At 39.5% G+C, this 21,318-nt stretch overlaps 1 protein-coding gene across 2 annotated transcripts in view; it reads right to left on the bottom strand.

Moving 5' to 3' along the window:
* Positions 1–4,547: 4,547 nt before the first annotated feature.
* The window catches only part of gstcd (glutathione S-transferase, C-terminal domain containing), a 112,368-nt gene continuing 95,597 nt past the window's right edge, over positions 4,548–21,318 (bottom strand). Inside the window, exons 10-11 of one of the 2 annotated variants that reach the window (XM_041784241.1) lie at positions 15,028–15,097; positions 4,548–5,398 (exon numbers count right to left, since the gene is read on the bottom strand). In XM_041784241.1, coding sequence (XP_041640175.1) covers positions 5,205–5,398; positions 15,028–15,097 — 264 coding nt within the window. In that variant the 3' untranslated portion in view covers positions 4,548–5,204. The remainder of the gene's footprint in view (positions 5,399–15,027; positions 15,098–21,318) is intronic. The other variant, XM_041784240.1, reaches the window with a different exon arrangement.

Below are 21,318 nucleotides of genomic sequence, written 5' to 3'. Positions count from 1 at the left end.
TCCATGAGCTTTACACCACTCCATCTGACACTTGGCATTGGTCTTGGTGAGGCATGCATGCAGCTGCTCGGCCACGTAAACCAGTTCCATGAAGCTTCTGCTGCACAGTTTTCATGATAACAACAATGCCAGTGGAAGTTTGGAACTTTTCATCCAAGGAATCAGCAGAGCATTGATGTCTTTAACACACCATGCACCTTAGCAGTTCTTGACTTCGCTCTGTGATTTTACAGGGTCTTACACTTTGTGGCTGAGTTGCTGTTGTTCCTAAACGTTTCTACCTTCAAATATCACTTACAGTTGACTGTGGAATGTCTAGCAGGATTGACATTTTACGAACCATCTAATTGCAAAGGTGGAATCCATCACAGTACCATGCTTGAAGTCAGTGAGCTCTTCAGGACAAGCCATGGCTAGGTGCTTGATTTTATACACCTGTGGCAACAGGTCTGATTGAAACACCTAAATTCAATAATTAACAGGAGTGGCTATGATTGTCAGAGTTTCTCTAAGAAAATGTGACTGTGAGGAACATTCGGTTTCTATTGATTTTAGGAGCACCTGTTGGCTACCAAAGTGGTGGCTAATTTGGTCCTGTATTAGTAGTAGTAGTATTTTTCCCTGACTAAGACATTATAATTTTGTATTGTTACAATCAAATGTAAAACTAATTGTAAATATCAGCTGTTGAGAATGTAAAAAGGCAGATTTTCTGCAGCGTGTAACCGGCTTCATCTTACACTCCCCCTGCTGCTGACCCTACATGCATTTTTTTAATCATATAATGTACAGTGCTTAACAAATTTATTAGACCACCTGTCATATTTGTCTCAAAGATCATCCAGCATCATGAAGTACTTTAATGCGGACTCTTTCATTTTCAGTGAGTTCTCCAAGTTTTACCATTTTGAACAGGAATGAGGAATTTCAAACTGAATTCACCCAAATTTGAGCCAGCTCACTGGGCTTCTCTGAGAAGTCAGAAAACAATCAAGCATAACATTCAACCACTAAAACTAATTTTTCTCTTCAAGAATGCAAGTAAATAACTATAATTTGACATATTAATCAAGATATATTAATGTGCTATCTTTTCAGGTTTTTTTGTAAATCAGTAAATTTTAACATTCATGGATAACAATAAAAATTATATTTTAGCATTAAAAATATCATTTGGGTTAAAGAGCTTCTACATATTGATGTATTAACCATTGCGGAAACATAAAAAATTATTTTGGTAATTACCAATGCTTTTAATTTAGGGCAGCTGTGGCATAAACCTTACTTTGGTTAGGGTTAGGGTGGTCTAATAAATTTGTTAAGTACTGTATATAACTTTTATACATTTTTAAAATTTGTAATCTTGTCATTGACAGTCTAGATTTCTTTTGTTGGTCATAAAAAGTTGCTGATATTAATTTCAGTCTGTTTGAGAAGCAGCTAAATCCTCGCAGGAGCTTTAATTGGATTTAGAAGTCACTGGTTATTTCGAGAGCTGTCAACCTGAAAGAGTGGCTCAAACACTCACTCTCTGAGCATTCATCAGTATAAATTAAATCTTTAATCCTGTGAGAATTTATACTGTAGCTCGTGATTCCTGAGACTTCTTAATATGCATTCAGTTTTGACTCTAAAAGCACATGCTGCACATTGAATGTACAGAATTTCTCAAATTATTTGAGGTTAAATTTAACGATATTTACATGTCTGAAGCAGCTTCAGATGAACTGAAGCTCAGGAAAATTACAGAACAGAATATCTGTGCTGTAAAAATTTAGAAGCAGCTTAACATTATGTCGGATTAAATTTGTGGTGAATATTCACCAAACGCTCTCCCACATGTCAGGGGTTTTATCTTAAAAAAATTCTGTGCTATTAAAATGTCAAACTGAAAAGGGACATATTTTGGTATAGTGTGAAAAGACAATCTTATAGGGTAAGAATGAAAGCAGAAACATAATGTCAGCAAGGACAATTTTTACTGGGACTGCACGAGGTGGAAGCAGATGTGAATATGAGTGCATTTATAATGAAAGGCATCAGGAAATAGATAACAGTATTATTATTATGGTGTGCAAAACAACAGCAACTGGGACCTGCTGAAGGCAACCAAAGATGAAACATGCATAATAACTTGTTTATCTCCTCTTCTATAATTATACTCATGCTTTTTTTTTTTTTATAAAAGTGAAATTTAGCACATTGCCATGGTTATTCACTGTAAATATGAGTACTAATTGTATTTAAGATAATTGAAAGGGCAGCAGAGGCTTATTTTGATAAATTGATTTGAACTTTACTTTAAATAGGTACCCTTAAAAATAACAGTAAAAACTAATAAGTTTGTTCAAAAAAATCTCCTTAGGCTGTGGTGTTTTAATCAGTGGAAAATGAAAACTGGTCACAGAAACACAATGATGCCTTATTTTATAGACTGTATATAATGCAGTGTAAATAAGTCTATAGTTCATTATTAAACAACAGAGTACTAATGTTTTAACACAGGAAGTGTTTAGAAGTCTATAAAAAGCAGAGCCAGAGACAAACATATTCCTGCAATAGTCTCTTAATTTCTTCTAAAGCTGCATCTAAATGGATTTAGTGTATACAAACACCAGCCAATTTCAAAAGTACAGCTGTTCAACTACTCATTAACATACCTATCTCATTAGCCAATCACCTGGCAGCAACAAATGCACATATGAAAGCAGGCAAAGTCATGATAATATGCTAAAGTTCAAAAAATGCATAGCATAAGGGAGAAAAGTGATTCAAATTACTTTGAACATGCACTCGTTGCTGGTGATCTGGCAGGCGTTCATGTTGTTTGCACCAAATTCTGACCCGACCATTCTTAAGTCCCAGTAAAAATCTAGACTCATCCGACCAGTTAATGTTTTTCAGTTTTCTGCTGATTTGGTTAGCTGTTGAATTGCAGCCTCAGTTTCCTGTTTTTAGCTCAGATGAACAGTCTGCAGCCAGATTATCTTGGAGGGACCAACATTTTATTTTAACCATTTTCTGTAGACCCCAGAGATGGTTATGCATGAAAATCCAAACCACCTTCTTTTTGCATGCTGATGCTCAGTTTGAACTTCATCAGATCATCTTGACCATGTCTATATGCCTACATGTATCGATTGCTGTCATGTGATTAGCTGATTAGATATTTGCAGAATTTGAACAGGTATACCTTATGAAGTTGCCAATGAGTGTGTATCTTAAAATGTTATTACCATAATTCCCTTTGAATCAAAATAGCATAAATACGGTAATTTTCTATGTTATCTTAAACTTTTAAATTATATCATTTAAAAGGGCTCACTGTAAGGACTGATGCTTAGGAAATAATGGAAACAGCATCCAGAGAGACGTATAGATTTATATATTTGAAATGGTGATTCATATTTGTTCAAGAGGGGGGAGCAATATAAAGGAGTCGTGTGTCTGTTGTAGAAGAAGTCCTGTCCTACATGAATCAATATGGAAACTCTGATTTTAATCTACATTCCTGAAAAACCATTTAAATATTAGGACCCTTTGGCTAAAAAAGAAAAAACAAGAAAAAACAAAGGTTATGCTGGGAGCTTCTCAACTTCTGTATTGAGGTCAGTTTTACCTTCTTTTTTTTACCTCCTGGTTAATTCTGCATCTCCTAAGTCATAATAAAAAGGCTGACTTCCTGTATATGGAAACACAAGTAGCATTTCATTCTCATTCTGTTAAATACACAACTGAAATGTATTCAGCTCAGTGTATCACTGCCCCTACGCTGTGTTTACATAAGGGCTTTATGAAGCAGATCTAAAGTAAATACAGTGTTTTCTCCTAACAAGCAGCTCAGATATGTCACAGATTTTGTGTAAACAAAGCATCTTGTCTAGTCACCTTCCACCCGCGGGTGTTACAGTCTAATCGACCCACTTCAACATTCTCCTCACTCTCCTTGTGTGCAGCTTTCCGTAGAGCCACCTACTCACTTTTTTCCTCCGCTTTTGTGCCTATATGCATTTCTGTAATGTGCACTTGTGCAGAGCCACAAGCATGAGCGAGGACTCAGACATCTTCTGAAATAACTGCAGTCGTTGGAAGGAGCTGTGTCTGTGGCCATCCACCTCGGGATAGATTGACTCCGCTGACTGAATTCAGATGAGTCCGATGCTGGGTGAAGCCCGAACCTCTGTCTTGTCTTCAGTGCGAGCTGGAAAACCAGCTCTCTTGCGACTTCTTCGGTTTTCTCATTCAGTGGCAATACACTGTCAAAGATGACAACACAGGGTACTTCAGAGAAAACGATGACCAGTTTCAGCAGGGAATGGAAGCTTAAGGGGCTATAGTATGTCTAAAGTACACACGATTGGAAATATGGAGCGTATTGTGTGATTTTCGGCTGCCAGGCTTTGAACGGCACAAATCTAATCAAGCGTACTGACCTTTATGCCTGAGTCATAAAATATTCATTGCTGCTGAACGCATTATGGGATACATACCTTATTCCCACACATTCTTCATGAGGAGAAATCAGTTTCTTGTGTAGAACCATGACAAATACTAAATTATACCTGATACAAAATGACTTTCAGTCCAATTTTTCTCTTTCACAACCCCCCTCCTTTTTTTCTTGAACCTCACACAAGGCGGATAATGATAATCCCCATCTCATTTTTAAGTGCAGATGAGTTTTCATCCGCTCTTTCTTGTTTTTATACCTGGCAACAGAGCATGCTGACTGCTGAGTTCAATCACAGAAAGCCACATATAAACTATTTGCAAAAACAGCAAGTGGAAGTATGCTGTAGTTAATTTGCAATGTGGGTGTGTAATTCCTGCTGCTTCTGTTTACGCTGACAGCTTGATCACATATTTCTGGCAAAGACACAAACGTAATGTAGCAGTTGGTGAGCTCTTCTATGATAGCTAAGCATCAAATAATTGAGTTTGTTTCGCTGAAGAAAAGCTCCCTACCACATGTTTATTGTAATAAAAGTCATGGCCCCAAACTGAAAAGATTTAAGAAGGTAACTTTTGCCAATCCAGAAATATCAACCAAACATCTGTTTTATTCTCATGAGATTATGTGTATAAAAAAGGATTTCAAAAAAATGAAGGAACGTGTTCAGGGTGGATTAGAAAAACGTTTTCTCAGCATCATCACGACCCAGCCAGGAGCCACACTGCTGATGTTTCTGCTGCTCCTCACAGTCTTAATTATGCACCGTTTTATCCAGCTGGCCAGAGTCCACATCCAGTTCACTCCTCCTCTGCGGTGGCCTTCCCACCAGCATGTTGTTCTTTGGTGAACAGCTCTCAGGCTCCATCGTCATCACCCGCACCGAGTAACCGTGAGTCTCTGCTGCCAAAGAGCGGTCCAAGTCTACCAGGCCCATACACTGTTTACCTGGAGGGATCATAAAAGAAGACTAAAATACATCTTATGTACCAAACACAGGAAAAAAACACTATTCAGCTTTTACTGAGAAAGGGGAGGGCTGCACTTGACTTCATAATGTTAAAGTAATTGAACAAAACATTAGGAATACCTTTTTTCACATAACTAGAACCAAAATTACAGATTAAATTTAATATTTTAATAACCACCAAGTAATCTGGTTTAGTTCAGTTTGGAAAGGTATGCAATTATTTGTTTTCACTGTCAAAAGTTGGGAAAGGCACCACAAAAACAGATCTGTTTTGTCCTACTTATTTGGCTAACCCTTCTGCTGGGGTACCAAGCATAATTACTGGACTCTAAAAGATGAAGGTAGACACACTACGGCCTGCTAATTGGTCAAACAATTCATCTCTTCCTGTATGATAGCAGCAATAATGAACAAACACAAAACACAGCATTTTTAAATATCCTGGTTATTTTGAAAGGGAGGGTTCAAGGCTGTTTTACTCCAATCTACTGGAGGTATTGAAAATCAATAAAGTTAGAGGTAAAAAAAAAGTAAAAAAAATATTGTACTCAAGTAAAAGTACTAGTCTTTAAATCTACTCAAGTGAAAGTAAAAGGATCTTATTTAAAGACCCTGTAAAGTAAAAATAAATCTGTATTTAGGTTTGTGGTATGATAGATCACTGTGTTATGAACCCCCAGGTCAAATTTCAGTCACATAACGCATCTCCAAGTTTATAAAATTAAGCTTGAAATCATGAAAAATGAGGCAGTAAAATCTGCTCCAGGATGGTGTGGGCGTGTCTGTTGAATGAGCTGAAACCACGCCCACTCAGGACAAGGGTAGTCTGCAGCATTAACCCCCTCACTCATGGTGTCATACTTGGAAAAATATTTTCCCTTAAAAACATGAACCAATAAACAAAACATGCAAAACTATAACTTTGCAATGAAACATGAACATCATAGAATGGTACAAGAGTACAAGACTGAATTCCTTTGCACAAAATGAACCAGAAGTCCCTGCTCCAGGTGACTGCTTCCTTCCACAATATTGTAGCGTTGGAGGGGCGGGGTCATTCTCTACTGTGGGCTCATGACATCGTGAGTCCACATATTGGCCCCGCCCACATGAAACCAAGCCAGGAAAGAGATGAAATGGCCTGAATCCAGAATTCAGTCTCATGTAGATCTCAGAGTTTTCACATGTTTACAGCAACCATATTACAAAATTTCTCTTTGGATTTCACTTTACAGGGTCTTTAAAGTAACTTTAAGTCAGTGTTTCCCAGCCATTTTTTTCCTTAGAGCCCCTCCTACATGCACCTAAAAAAAGCGGAGCCCCCCCAGGACTCAAGTGAGAAGAGAAAGTGACTCACTGTTGTCAAAAATCAACATCAATTTGAATTGTATCACTGATAAAACCCTAAAAAAGTCCATGCATGCTTTTCTTATCAAAAGACCTGTGTAAAAACCACTTGAAAATGACTTTATCATGGTTTTAGTCAATATTTGCAAATCTAATTTTGGCAGCCTCAGAGCAAACAAAGCCTTGCACCCCCCCTAAGATCTTTGGCACCCCCCCGGGTGTCCTGGCCCCCAGGTTGGGAACCAATGCTTTAAGTAATGAGTAATCTATGAAGAGTTGTACTTTAAAATATGATCTGTCCTTATTTGCAAGAACAACAAGAGAATAGGTAGATCTTCAACCAGGTTGTTCAGGGAAAGTCAAACTTCTATGATAAAGTAAAATAGACAGCAAAATTGACATATTGTCATATAGAATAACTCCAACAGAGTTAGATTTGACACTTTACAAGTGTCTCTTTGATTACTAAATGTAGTCAAACTACACTTTTTAAAGTGTTTGATATTCTACATGTCAAAGGTTGCAGTATCTTGAAAATCTGTGGTTGGATCTCCTCTGGCAAAAACAAAGTAGAGGGTCAGCCTCATATTCAGGCAATGCAAACTGATGAAGACTATGCACTATGTGTACCTAAAGTCACAGGTGGGAACTCTAACTCAGTGGGTAACTTCACACATGGTGCAAATGTATCAATCATCTAAAACAACAACAATCCACCAGAAACATGGCCAAAAGAACCCCAGCAGGGATCACTGTACAACAGGCAACATCCAAACACAACTGAACACACATAAAAACACATCTATCCACTCTACCCCAGGGCATGATGGGGAACTCTGCCCACACACCCACCTAGATTTGAAATACCAATGAGGGGAGCTTAGATCAGTTGACTCTTTACAGAGTTGAATTAACACTGGTGGATCAACACTGTCAAATAACTCCAACACTCAACACTCAGGGCTGTTTCACTCAGAATGGAGTTAGAATAACACTCAGAAATGAACACTAAGATATGAACACTACAATTCTGGCTGTTTTGGGATGGGACGTGGAATCGTCCTCTCGCTATATGTGCTACTGTGTAGTCAACAGTGGTGGAAAAAGTACAAGAGTACTGTGATCAAGGAAAACTAAAACTGAAACTTACCTAAGTAGAATCAAAAGTGATTTCAAAATGTGCTCAAAAAAGTATGAATACTCAGTGTCTGAACCCACAGAGGGGTATCCTATTTCTAATATCAGCTTTACTACCACTTCAAGTACATGAAGTCATGATGATTGGAGTGAAATCGCCAAAGACATTGCACATTTCTCTTCCATTAAAAGGTGTAAAAAAACTTTAAACTAATTAAACCCATATCAAATCTCTCCTGATTGAAATATGGTGGCTTTGAAAATGCAGGCAGGGTTTGCCCACTGTACTGAACCATTAATGAACTGAACCAAATCATACCATTAGGTGGAAAGACAACTTCAATGATGCTTAAAAAATGAATGTTTTCAATTTAATTTTTCACATATAGATCAGATATATTATCAGACAAAAACTGTATTCCTTTATTGCTGCATATTACAGCACTTGATAGAAATACATTAGGAGGCATCAATCTTAAAAGGATCTGTCAGAGCTGATAAGAGAGTAGTCATCCTTGTTGAAATGTAATTACTATGCAGAAGAAAGAGCCTCAGCTCCAGATGCAGATAAATATTAGATAACAAAACAAATTACACAACTTGAATTAATAGCTTCCAGACACATAAAAATGCAGCCAATATAAACACCTGATTGACTGAGAGGAGAAAATCTGCTTTGTTTTTACAGCTACCCATCACATCAGCTGCACGATACAATTATTATCCAACCATGCTCTGTGGTAATCGAAATTCAAAACAGTCCGCATTGACGTTTACTTTTGATTTAAAATGACAGAGAAAAGCTCTGAGGGACTTTGTTTTTTAAGGGAACATTTCCATCCTGATGTTTCTTTCCTCCCTGGATGACAATAATCCTCTCCACAGGGCACAGGGGGTCAGTGAATAGAATATAACTGATGTGAATCTCACGATATGACCTTTTAAAGCACCACCACTGCTGGGGTAGTAGTATAAAAAGTTTTGCATTACACATAACTGCTTACTTCTAAAATATTTAACTGGCTGAATTACTTGGTTAATTGCATTACTCCCACCCAACTCCTCTGTTCTTCTCTTTCCCTCCTCTCTTCCATCATGAAAATGAGAGAGTAGGGGGAGGTAGAGCATCAGCCCAACCTGGGTGGATTAGGATATTGAAGATAGCAATGCAATTTGGGCTGGTTTGAACCGTGATGACCACGTTATAGGTAAGGTAAGAGGAAGAATGTCTCCGTGTTGGCATGGAGGAAAGTGAGAGCTACCATGGATGTCAACAGCTCTAAGAAACCAGAGCTCACTGTTCGGACCTCTGGATGTGCTGTGGGACTGATTGAATGAAACACCAGATAAAGGGGGTTCCAAGTTGACAACCCTGGCTACGTGCTGGCTTTTGCTACCAGTCAGTCTGCACAGTTGGCTTGTGGAGGTCATTTTTTAAGGGCATTATTGGGTTTGGGGATTTCTTCATTGTGGGCTTATCCTTTCAGCAGGGTACAAGTATCATGCGTTTACGTCACATAAATGCATCATCCCCAACACTGGTCATCATATCTTAACCCAGAGATAAACAAGCAGTAGATTCTGGACACATAGTTCAGACAGCAATCTACACTTTCAAAGAAAAAAACAGTGGATTGTTCCCTCCAGGCAGGGAGTGAGTCTTTGCCCCATGTGAAGGAGTTCAAGTATCTCAGGTCTTGCTCACGAGTGAGGGTAGAATGGACCGTGAGACTGACAGGCGGATTGGTGCAGTGTCAGCAGTTTTGCATGCGCTTTACCGTACCGTTGTGGTAAGAGGGAGCTTAGCCAGAAGGCAAAGCTTTCAGTTTACCGGCCCATCTACATCCCAACCCTCACCTATGGTCATGAGCTCTGGGTAATGGCTGAAAGAATGAGATCGCGGGTTCAAGTGGTGGGAATGAGATTCCTCAGGAGGTTGTCTGGGCTCAGCCTTAGAGATAGGGTGAAGAACCCCGACACCAAGAAGGATCCCGAAGTAGAGCCGCTGCTCCTTCACGTCCAAACGTTGCTGGGGAGAGGGACTTCTTCCTGCTGCCACCACAACCCAGTAACTGCCATGTCTTTCTGATTTCCCCCCTGTCATTTTCATGCTGAGTGCTCCATCATTAAGGTAGCAAATGAACTTTGCTCCTGTTGGTGCCCATGTCTTAAAATGAGGAGTGGTCAGGTGCAGAGCTGGAGGGTTCATATCTATAAAATGCAGAAAACCACAACATCTTAAACCACCAAAAACCTAGTTTGAAGTCCCCGGTCTGTGGCACAGTGTGTCTCTGATTTCACTAGATGTAAGAGACATTCATTGACTGAGCTTGTTCAACACATAAAGCACATCTTTTCCACTCAATATCAGTGCTTTTGCTGATAACTACACTGTTAATGTGACAGAGAGCTGGCAGACAGAGAGCTTTTGTTTCTGTTTGTTTTCTCCATGTGTGCAGAAGCTCACATTGACATGCCTTCATACAACAAGGAACTGAGTTGATTGTCATTCTCTGTTGTTGGCACCAACAGTCAAATTAACACTGCACTGACTGCCAATATACTATCAAACTATGCACATCCATTACATTGGATATATAAGTAAGGATTCCAGCAAAGACAATAAACAAATAAATGTTACCTTTACTTGACTTGATGCTCAGATACATTACAGAGCTCACATTCAGTAGCACAGGTAGATCCTGTCCCATCCTGTCTGTGCATCTGGAAGTTTTAATAATTAATGATGTTTTGGCTTTGTTCCTCACACAAATGTTTTCACTGCATTTTTAGGCTGTTTCTAATGTTGAAGGGATACTTATGTGAGATACAGGTGCATCTTAATAAATTAGAACATCTTCAAAAACCTGTTTTTTTTCAGTTATTCAATACAAAAAGTGAAACTCATATATCATGTAGTTTCATACATCACACTGATATATTTCAATGTTTATTTCTTTTAATTAATGTTAATAATTATGGCTTACAGTTAATAAAAATCCAAAATTCAGTATCTCAGAAAATTTGAATATTGTGAAAAGTTCAATATTAGAAAGTCATGGTGTCACACCCTAATCAGCTAATTAACTCAAAACACCTGCAAAGTTTCCCTGAGCCTTTAAATTGTCTCTCAGTCTGGGTCAGTAGGCTACACAATCATGGGGAAGACTGCAGACTTGACAGATGTCCAGAAGACAATCACTGACACCTGCACAAGAAGGGTAAGAAACAAAAGGTCATTGCTAAAGAAGCTGGCTGTTCACAGAGTGCAGTATCCAAGCACATTAATGGAAAGTTGAATGGAAGGAAAAATGTGGTAAAAATGTGACAAAAAATAATGACAAAAGACGGGGGAAAGGAAATGCCACTCAAACGGGAACTAGCTACTGTGGCTCACACTGAAGAGCCGTTTCATAGATCAGGCTTGTTTGTGAAAAGCACACCATTACACCCCAAGGATTATTTTCTTGATAGTACTGTATTTACCGCTTCAATTAAAAGCATGTTTGTGACAAAATGAGGATGTTAAAGAGGCACAGCTAGCCTCTTAGCTCAATACAAGATTACTCAAGATTTTTGTTTCCCTTCATTTGGCTAGACTTCTAATAGGAGGTCTGAAGGCCAAAGTTATTGGTGATATTGATCACCTCCATGCCAGGTTAACAGTTGAACTGTGGTAAAAGTTACTTTTTTTGGAAAATGTAGGAATCTTACTTAATATCTGTAGAAATTTTCTGCTGATAATTGCAGCGTAGAGATCCATTTAGACCTTTAAAGTACTAACTTCCTACTGTTCCCTTTCATTCCTAATGGCTTTCCCTTATTTCATGCCTCTTATAGAGCATTCAGGATCACATGATTGCAGACAACTGATATTTACAGTGCGTGTGTTTACTGTTGCCTAATTATGTTGACTTTATTCTTCTAAATCTATTTCAAATGGTCTTTCCTAATTGCTTATTGATTGACAGCTGATAAAACTAATCAGGCAAACAGAATGAGAGTAAACAGTGCAATCACAGATGCATTGAGCCTAAATGTATGGTGCTGATTATAAAACTATGCCATATCAACACAGAAAGTACCAACCTGGCTCAATAAGCTGAATTCATTATTGTTTAACTGAGTTGGTTTGTTTGCCTCTTATTATGTTCCAAACTAGTATATCATTGATCTTCAAAGCTGCTTCTACATTTTAAGCCACACATTTTTCTCTTAGGGTGTCCTTTTAAAGGCAGATTTCAAAGTAATATATGGTTTATCAGCGAGGGAGCAGGTGGCAGATACACTGATAGTAATCTCTGCTCTGCCATGCCGTCTACTCGGTCACAGTGACACAGACAGGCTCCGCAGAGCAGAGATCCAACATGGTTAGAAAATGTTAGTGGGAGAGGTTGAGCCCTGTTAACTGATACAGAGCAGAAACCTGTGTGACAGCTGTTGTCAGGTATGTATGAAAGGGCTTCAGACTGACGAGGCATCGGGGAGACTGCTCGCGTTCGGAGAGGCGCTTTGATAAGCTGGAGAGCTATCAGGGTGAAGAGAGTCCTCACCATAATGAAACCAAGTAAAGTGAAGCTTCAGCGCGGGCCTGGAGGTAACAGCCTGACAAAACACTTCCTCTGAAACTGACAACCCCGAGCTGGCAACTGTTCACTGCATCTGTTTTGTCACACTGAGGACATCCTCGGCATTAGCATTTTTCATACTTCTTTTAAGTCTAGATCTTTTGAAGTAAGGAAGAAAGGTGCACAGAATTTCAGAAACAAAATCTTTTGTCTCAAGTTATTTTTTTTGACTTGCTACATAGGAGACAGTTTTTTAAAATCTTAACTGACACAAGGCACTAAAAGATTTGGCCTGGACGGAAGACTACACACCTGTTGTTTATAGCAACATTTTCACAGCAGTGATCCCAAGGAGATGAGATTTCACAGAAACTCGCATGATCAAACGTGACATCAGTATAAAAAACCATGGAGGACAATTGATGTCCTCAGCTGGCTGTCTTGAATCACATTGTTCTGCAGCAAAAAACAAGAAATGGGGAAAGAATATGGCTGAACTCCTGCCTGAGAAGATGGTATAGTTGGGTGTATGTTTAAGAGATGCAAAGTAGGCTGATGACACTACCCGGTCAGTTGCTCTCATTGGTTATTGAACCGCTGTATGCAGCCTGACCCAGAATTATTTTAAATTTATGATTCCAGTGGGGCTCTGACTTGATCGGGAGCAGTAAAATACCAGTATTGACAGCACATGCTTAAAAATCATTTAGACTAATAATCTGTTGCAGCAAGCCTCAAATAAGATAAGGCTGCACCAATTGATAAGGGGGCAAATCAGACCTAAAACTGGAATTTAAATGGTCTAGTGCAGCTCTCCCTTAACATATAGTCACAAACCGTTGGGTTGCATATTGGCAGAGTAAAATGCCAAAAAACGACTGAACTCAATTTCCAAATAAAACAGAATCTGCGCTCTTTTTTGCTGTGCGAGGAACTGCCACTCTCCCTCCCCTCTCTCTCCTCTTCACACGACCCCTAGTGACTCCTGCACACGCTTCCTGGCTTGACTGCGTGAGGGAGAGTGCAGTTCCTGACACTGAGTGATCCTTATAATTGCCTTGTCCATGATGTCAGAGCAAAAATAAAAAGAAGGGTTCATAAATGCTGGGTTCTCCAAAGCCTTTGGAAATAAAGTGGAGACGCTCAGTGTGTCTTATGTGTGGAGTTTCTCACTAATGCAAGCTTCAAAATAAACAAATTGAACAGACTTTTTAAATAGAAGCATTCGAAGACCCTTTGAATCTGTTAAATGCAGCCTGTTTCTTGCGAGTGCCATGTTGAGGTCTTCATGTTTCCTTACAGTGTATTATTGTGGTTTTTTCAGTTCATGATTCCTGGCCAAGTGCAGCCTCCTTCTGATGGAATCTGGAGAAACAAACCAGGAAGGTGTAGGAGGACGTTCTCTGGTCAGATCTAAAGGCTGGTGACCATTTGGGCTCTCTCTAACTCAGGCAGTAAAGGAAGGATGTCAAAGCCCATCATCAGCGTCAGTATGTCCGATATGTACTTCACCGGGTCTTTGCTACCCTCAGTGCCTTCAAAGACATTCAAAACATGGCGGTTGCTTCTCTGTGAATGTTCTAAAGGTAACTGAGCCAGTCCAAAAGAGACTGGTTTTGGGATATGAACATTTGAATGGTGGGCTCCTCTGCAGCTACACGTTCGAAGCGGTTTCTGAGACTAGATTTAACAATGGTAAGGTCAGGTATGGCAGCATATGTTAATTTGGCCCTTTGCTGTGTCAACCTTTATCCTGTTCTGCTCTGGCCTCCTGATGGCCATCCCATGAACATCTCAGAAAACGAGAAGCTGACAGTCTCTGAACTTGGGCTGTCATATTTGTGACCTCTGGAGACAAACCTCAGCAATAAGTGCGATCTCTTAGAGGGAGCCATGAAGGCTAAGGATAAATTATATTTGGATTAATTCAACTGCGCACAAAGCTTATGTTTTTCCTTTCCGTCTTCTCAGTCAAAGTCAGTTCGCTGGATGCCTGTGCTGGAGTGTAGAGGGAGAGCCACTCAGAAAGTGACAGCTGCTGTTGCATCAAGTGTTTTTTGAATCCACTCGGGACCTATGGGATGTTGTTACGAATGCGCATGCGCACAGCAGGCTTAATGCAATAAAAATACATTGATCCAATGACAGAATTTAATTTGGTGTCCAGCTGCCAGTTTAAACCAAAAAATATCGGTTCAACCATCGAGATAACTTAGAAGATTTAGATTTAATGAACAAATCAATAATTTTAGGCTGTTATAAAACAAAAAAGTACATCAATCCAATAACAGCATCGTTGTACTTTTTTCAGTGCATAAAAAGATCAAAATAAGTTTCACATTACTACAAAATTAAAACCCTGCTGGTCTGGTGTGTTGTCAGCCTTAGGTGCAACAATAATCTACTTCAGGATATGAAGTCAGACTAAAGCTCTGACTGAGATGGAAAAATTATGGATTCATTCTTAAAAACTGAAACTAAAAGAAGGTAATTTCCATTACATATGAATTTTGCAGAGGCATGTTAAGGTGCAAAGAGAAAGGAATAAATCATACCTATAAGTCTCCTTTCAGGAGGGAGCTGGACAGCAGTCTGGTCCGCAAATCGACAGAGGATCATGTGTTCCTGAAACAAAGACAGACAGATTAGAACAGCTATAATTTAAAAAATACTATGGATCATATGTATCAAGTTTTAAAACCACAATTTTAACCTTTTCACAGATCAGTACCCTATCAATCTGAAACCAGAGATTTTCAGTGCATGTATCTTTATGTTTTTTTGAGTGAAGCTAATGCCATCATACATGCACATATGCACAGGAAAGCTTGCATTTCCATCCATGTATTCATTTGTCTTTTTTTATGCATCTGCCTGTCACGCTGACAGCCATGGAGTGGGTGGCTCTCAGCATGAACTGGCTGAGGGACAGGAAATGTACCAAGCAGATAACTAGTTGATCTGATGGCAAGGACATTTACATAGAAGCTCAAACCAATCAGTGCTTGATGTCGGCTTTTTTACCCACAATGTAGGCGTGGGTTAGGAGAAGCGGTCTTATTTAAGGCCAGCTCAGACTACACAATTTTTTCGGTCGTTCACAAAAGCACCATGTCAGACTATGCAACAAACAGACTATGCAGTCTTTTGCTAGTTAAGAAGAAAAAATAAACAAAAACAATTACGGATTTTATTATGGATGGATAACAACTATGGATGTATTAAGAGGAGGACAATATGGACTGGCTCTCCTTCAGATAGAAATGAAAGTTTCCATCTGATAACGCAAATAAAATAAAATTTACACATTAGTTCCTCGGAGGGAGAAAGAGTGGAAACTCTTGGAAATTATGATACAAAGATAAGGAGCATATGCTCTCCTGTTGGTAAGTGTCAAGATTCACATCGGGTTACAACAACTGTTGCCTGGGTTCTGCACCAGTCAGAGCTTTATGGAAAACTGGCAAAGAGAAAGCCACTGTTGAAAAAAAACTCAGATTAAATCTCAACTAGAGTTCACAAAAAAGGCATGTGGGAGACTCCATAGTCAAGTGGAAGAAAATTATTTGGTCTGATGAGACCAAAATGGTGCTTTCTGGCCATCAGACAAGATGCTATGTTTGGCAGACACCAAACACGTCACCACAAATATATCATCCCCACTGTGAAGCACAATGATAGCAGCATCATCCTGTGGGGATGCTTCTCGACAGCCAGCCCTGGAAGGCTTGTGAAGATGGAGTAAAATGAATACAGCAAAATAATTGGAAAGTTCTTATTCAGTCTGTAAGAGAACTCAGCTTGAGAGAAGACTTAAAAAGGCAGTTTAAATGAAGACTTTTCATGAAAATGTATGGTTCAGTTCTGATAAAACTGCATTCATGCTGATCTTTTCACGGGCCACCATTGTTTAATTGCCTGCAGCTGTTTCAGCTGAACACTGCTGTAGCCATCACCTCATTCTCCTTAAATGACGCTAATAGGTCTGGTTATTTTCTGACTGAGAAGTGTTTTGATCCGTAGCTTTGCAAGACGGCAGACAGGGCCAACCTGCTTTGCAAGGTTATGAACATGGAAAGAATAGAAGCGATTGATCAAGATTATTTTTCTGCATTGTGACAATCATGTATAGATAATTTAACCATTTGTAAGACTAGTTGATAAGACTTAAAATTACAAATAACTATATAAAAGGGGGTGAAAAGGCATGAAAAATGCATCAGCATGAAAATCTGTATGTTAACCCCTTCAACCCTATACATTTTAAAAATGCAGGCCAAACACTGGTTATTCATTTTCCCTGTAAGGTCAAAGGACACATCCTCTCCTGTTGTTTTTCTTGCTCAGGTCCGCTGAACATGTGAATCAGGTCAGCAGTTTGTAATCTTTTACCTGCTCCTACTTTAATTGATTCAATTCCTCACTGTGCTGAATACAAGGCCACAGAGCAGGTGCTTAAAGTTAGCGCTGAGCACCAATATCTCACACCATTAGCCCTTTATTCCTGCATAACACCATTTGTCAGCGTGCCGTCTTTCTGTTTAACTACTTTAGTTCTGGAAGGACAACTTTGATTCTGCTATAAAACCATGAAATGCAGCTTTTTATATCTGCAAGTGTCAGATGGGAGCTTAGGAGCAGAGACACAGGCATACTGAGCTCAAATGAACAGAAAATACTGTTGTTGAAAGCAAAACCATACAGGGAGGCAGGAGAGATTTAAAGCTCAAGTTAAAGAGGCAGATAATGTCTCTGCTAGTTTAAATCGAGTATAGATGTATCCTGCTGTGTGGTTATATGTTTAGCTTCTTATTTCCAGACTGTAAACATGGCAATTTTATTTTTTTTCCTCTCACTGGGCTTTCTGACACTCAGTGGAAAAAAACACATCCACTACAGAAAGAACAGCACAATTGCCCACTGCCTTGTAAAAACGATGTCATTTCTGTGTTTTTGAGCCATGTCTAGGAGAGTGTTTTTCTTCCAGAGAAAAGATTTTAGAGGTGGACCGATGTTGTGACATGTCAGCTCTCGAGGTTGCCTTGGCTGAGACCTGCAGCAACTTTTACACAGATTCTCCCGAGGGGCACTGACAGGTCCCATACATCATCATGGGAAGAACCCTCCCACAGTACAGTGCTGTGTCTGTGCTGAGCGATAAGGAAGTGAGAGAGTGGAGGGTGTAAGCCTCCTTCTCCTCGCCGCCCCGGGGAATAAAGATGGATAGGAGAGCCAAGAGATCTCATTAGTTTTATTTCTCTGTGCCATCAGATTAAAGAAAAATAAACACGAAAGCGATAAAGTGATAAAACAAGCACTCATGCCATTAGTGAGTCTTTTTATAAGATTGGATTCAGTTAGTGGAGATTTATGCATCACAAAATTAACATATTACCCAAAATGAGTTAAACTAACTTTTCACACCCAGGTATAAGTCACATTTTACTAACATATTAAGCTAATGCTAGCTTGATATCGTTGCACTGTTCAGCTTCAAGATTTAAAGATAAAAGGGAAATGTATTCTGTCGGACTACGCAAATATGAATGATGTCAGATTAAAAGGTTATAGATAAATAGGCCGTCCACTATTTTAAACATTTGACCAATTTTGTTACACAAGCTCATGAGCTAAGCTAACATCTCTCAGGTTAGCTAGCATAATTAGATCGTTCACACTCTAAAACCCTCTTCTCCCAAGAAATAATTCACAAGTATATACTAAGTCATAATTAGGCTTTAAAAAGACTGAAGAATCAGTCTAATATACCTGCCTCTTTTAGAACTTCATGTAATAACTGTGATGCTTCAGCTGTAGATTCTCCAAACACCAGAGTGAACTCTAAAGAATGCTAATTTATGGCATAATTGTTTCACTATACCAGTGTTTTTTAAAGTGAGGGGTCCGACCCCCTGAGAGGTCACTAGGGGATCTAGTTTTGAAAACTGGAGGGGAATATGGGGAAAAATGGAACTACAGAAGTAAAAAAATAAAGTAAAAAGTAAAACTACAATTACTGTGGTTTAAATTTACTTCAGTACAAGTAAAATTAATGGTCTGTAAATCTACTCGAGTAAAGGTAAAAAGTATATAATTCAAGTTAGTACTGAGTAGCTACTGGGGAGTTTTACAATAAAATGTGATCCTTTATTACTGACATTAACAACAAGAGAATAGATCTCTGGCCAGGTTGTTCAGGTAAAGTCACACCTGCTTGATAAATTTAAATACACAGCAAAACTGACAGTGTAAATTAATATATAGAGAGTTAGATGTAACACTTCAAAAGGGTCTTTATTGGTCCACACTACATAGAATTAAACTACACTTTTGAAAGGGTTAAATATTTTACAATATGGCAGAGCTGCAAGAACTCTTGAAAATCCATGGCAAGTTGGTCAAACTCCTGGAATATGCACTATGTGTCCTTTAGATGCACTTAAAGTCACAGGCAGCAACTCTAACCCAGTGGATAACTTCACTCATGGTGCAAATGTGTCTGACATCAAAAAACAACAATCCACCAGAGACAAGAGCATAAGAACCCCAGAAGGGATCTCTGTATAACATCCAAACATGACTAAACACATATAAAACACTTCTAAGAACGCTGCCCATGGGTTTGATGGGGAACTTCACCCACACATCCCCCAGAGAGGGCAGAACTCAGAATAACTTTTCACATAGTTGAAATAACTGGATAAACACTGTCAACTAACTACAACACAGTCCAACATTCAGACTGGAGCTAAAATTTCACTTTGAGAGTTAAAATCAGCTCAGAAGTGTTTAACCTTGAGATATCAACATTCCAGTATAACAGCTGTTTTGGGATTGGATGTGGAATCAGTCTCTTCATAAGGTAGTGTGTAAGTCAACAGAGATGGAAAAAATACAAGCGCATAGTACTCAAGTAAAAGTACAGTTACTCTGGTTAAAAGTTACTTGTAGAAGTAAAAGTACTGTAAGCAGTTACTTTTCACGCCTAATAAAACCCTGTTGTTGTTTTTTTTTTCATCTTTCTTGATCTAATTGATCACTAAAAATCAAAATCTTGATGTGCTTCTTCTATGCCAAAATTAGTGAAAAAAAGAGAGATATTTGACAATGAAAAAAAGCAGTGGGAGTTAATACATTTATAACAATATTATCATTGAATTAATATATTATTTCAATACAATTACAAAGATGTTGGACCGTTATGTGAGTCATAAATAAAAACAGAATGCAATGATTTGTAATCCGTATAAAACCATATTTTATTCAAAATAGATTATGAACAACATATCAGATGCTTAAACATCTAAATGTCCACTAAACCTGACACTGGCTGATGATTCTAGTGATTGCAAATAATAGGCCAATGTTTTTTGAAGATTTTTTTTTTTAAATTAACAACTAATCTCTATTTACAAAGTGGTAATGGTTGGAAACCAGATCTGAAATTCAAAAAACACCTATCTATCAAAATTGACCAGCTTCACCACCTTATTTTCACTGCTAATCTGCCTCAGCTATAGATTCATGTTCTACTGCAGCATTCTTCCCATAACACTGTGCCTTAAAATAACTCTTGCTAAAATGAGACAGGCCGATAGAAATTGATTGCAATGACATCATAAATATATTTTTGACAGTAAAATTTATTTACAGTAAAATCAGACTGAAGAATTTTCAGTCTTCGACAGGCTGGGAACAGCTGAAGGTTTTTCTGAACCACCTGAAGAGTCTCTGGATTCTAGTCTTCTTGGCCTTCTTTTGCACTGGGACATCAGAGATCGGTACAGCTGGACCTCTGCTGGGCTGCTGAGTGGTCGCATCACCCTCCAGGACTGGAGCCATGTTTTGAGGTTCAGCTGGCATGGCATTTAGAGGTGCTTGCAACTGCGTCGTGGCAGCAGAGTCTGGTCCATGGTCCGGTAAAGGCTCTTCGTTTATGGCTAGAGTGACACCAGCGGGTTTGTCTTCATGATCCTCTGGGAGTGGTGGAAGAAAAACTGGAACAGGTTCAGCTTCATGGCTTGGCTGCTCTTTCACGACTCCATCCCCCAGGACTGAAACCATGATAGTGGGTTCAGCTGGTGGGGTAACTCGAAGACGTGGTGACAGCGTTACAGCAGCAGGGACCAGTTCCTGGCCTGGTAAAGGCTCCTCAGTTATAGCCAGATTGATTCCAGAGGGTTTGTCTTCATGATCCTCAGGCAGTGGTGGAGAAAAAAACAAAACAGATTCAGGTTGTTGGCTCAGCTGCTCGTTCACAACTCCATCCCCCAGGACTGAAACCATGAGAGTGGGTTCAGCTGGTGGGGTAACGCGAAGAAAAGGTGACGGCGTCACAGCGGCAGAGACCAGTTCCTGGCCTGGTAAAGTCCCTTGTGGTTCTCCACAAAGCACTGGAGCTTGTGCTATATTTGGCCTTTGCTCCTGACTAGGCTGCTTTTCCACGACCCCACCCCCTAGGACTGGAACCAAGACTGGTGGCTCAGCTGGCAGGGTATGATGGGGAAGTAGTGACTGCCTCACAGAAGGGTTTGGTCCTGGACATGTTAGAGGCTCCTCTGGTGTAGCCTGACTGACAGCAGGGCATAGATGAGCTTGGCTTTCCTTCCTTTTATTCAGAGTCTCCTGGGCAGCGGCGGTGACTGAGGATCTGTCAGTGGGGGTATCTGAGCAAGTCTTGTGGTCAAACAGGAAACAGACATTCCTCACTGCAGCACTCGTGATGTTTTTTAGCAGCTCTGCTTCGAGGTTGCAGATCATCCTCTTCAGAGTATCTGGAGAATAACTCTGCCTGACCTTTCCCTCTATGGAGCGGACCAAGTGGTCCCTCACAGTGTGGGGGAAGG

This window comes from Cheilinus undulatus, linkage group 4 (genome assembly GCF_018320785.1).
Source record: "Cheilinus undulatus linkage group 4, ASM1832078v1, whole genome shotgun sequence".
Taxonomy (NCBI): Eukaryota; Metazoa; Chordata; class Actinopteri; order Labriformes; family Labridae; genus Cheilinus; species Cheilinus undulatus.
The sequence above is the reverse complement of the archived record's forward strand: the minus strand, read 5'-3'. Positions and strand labels throughout refer to the sequence as shown.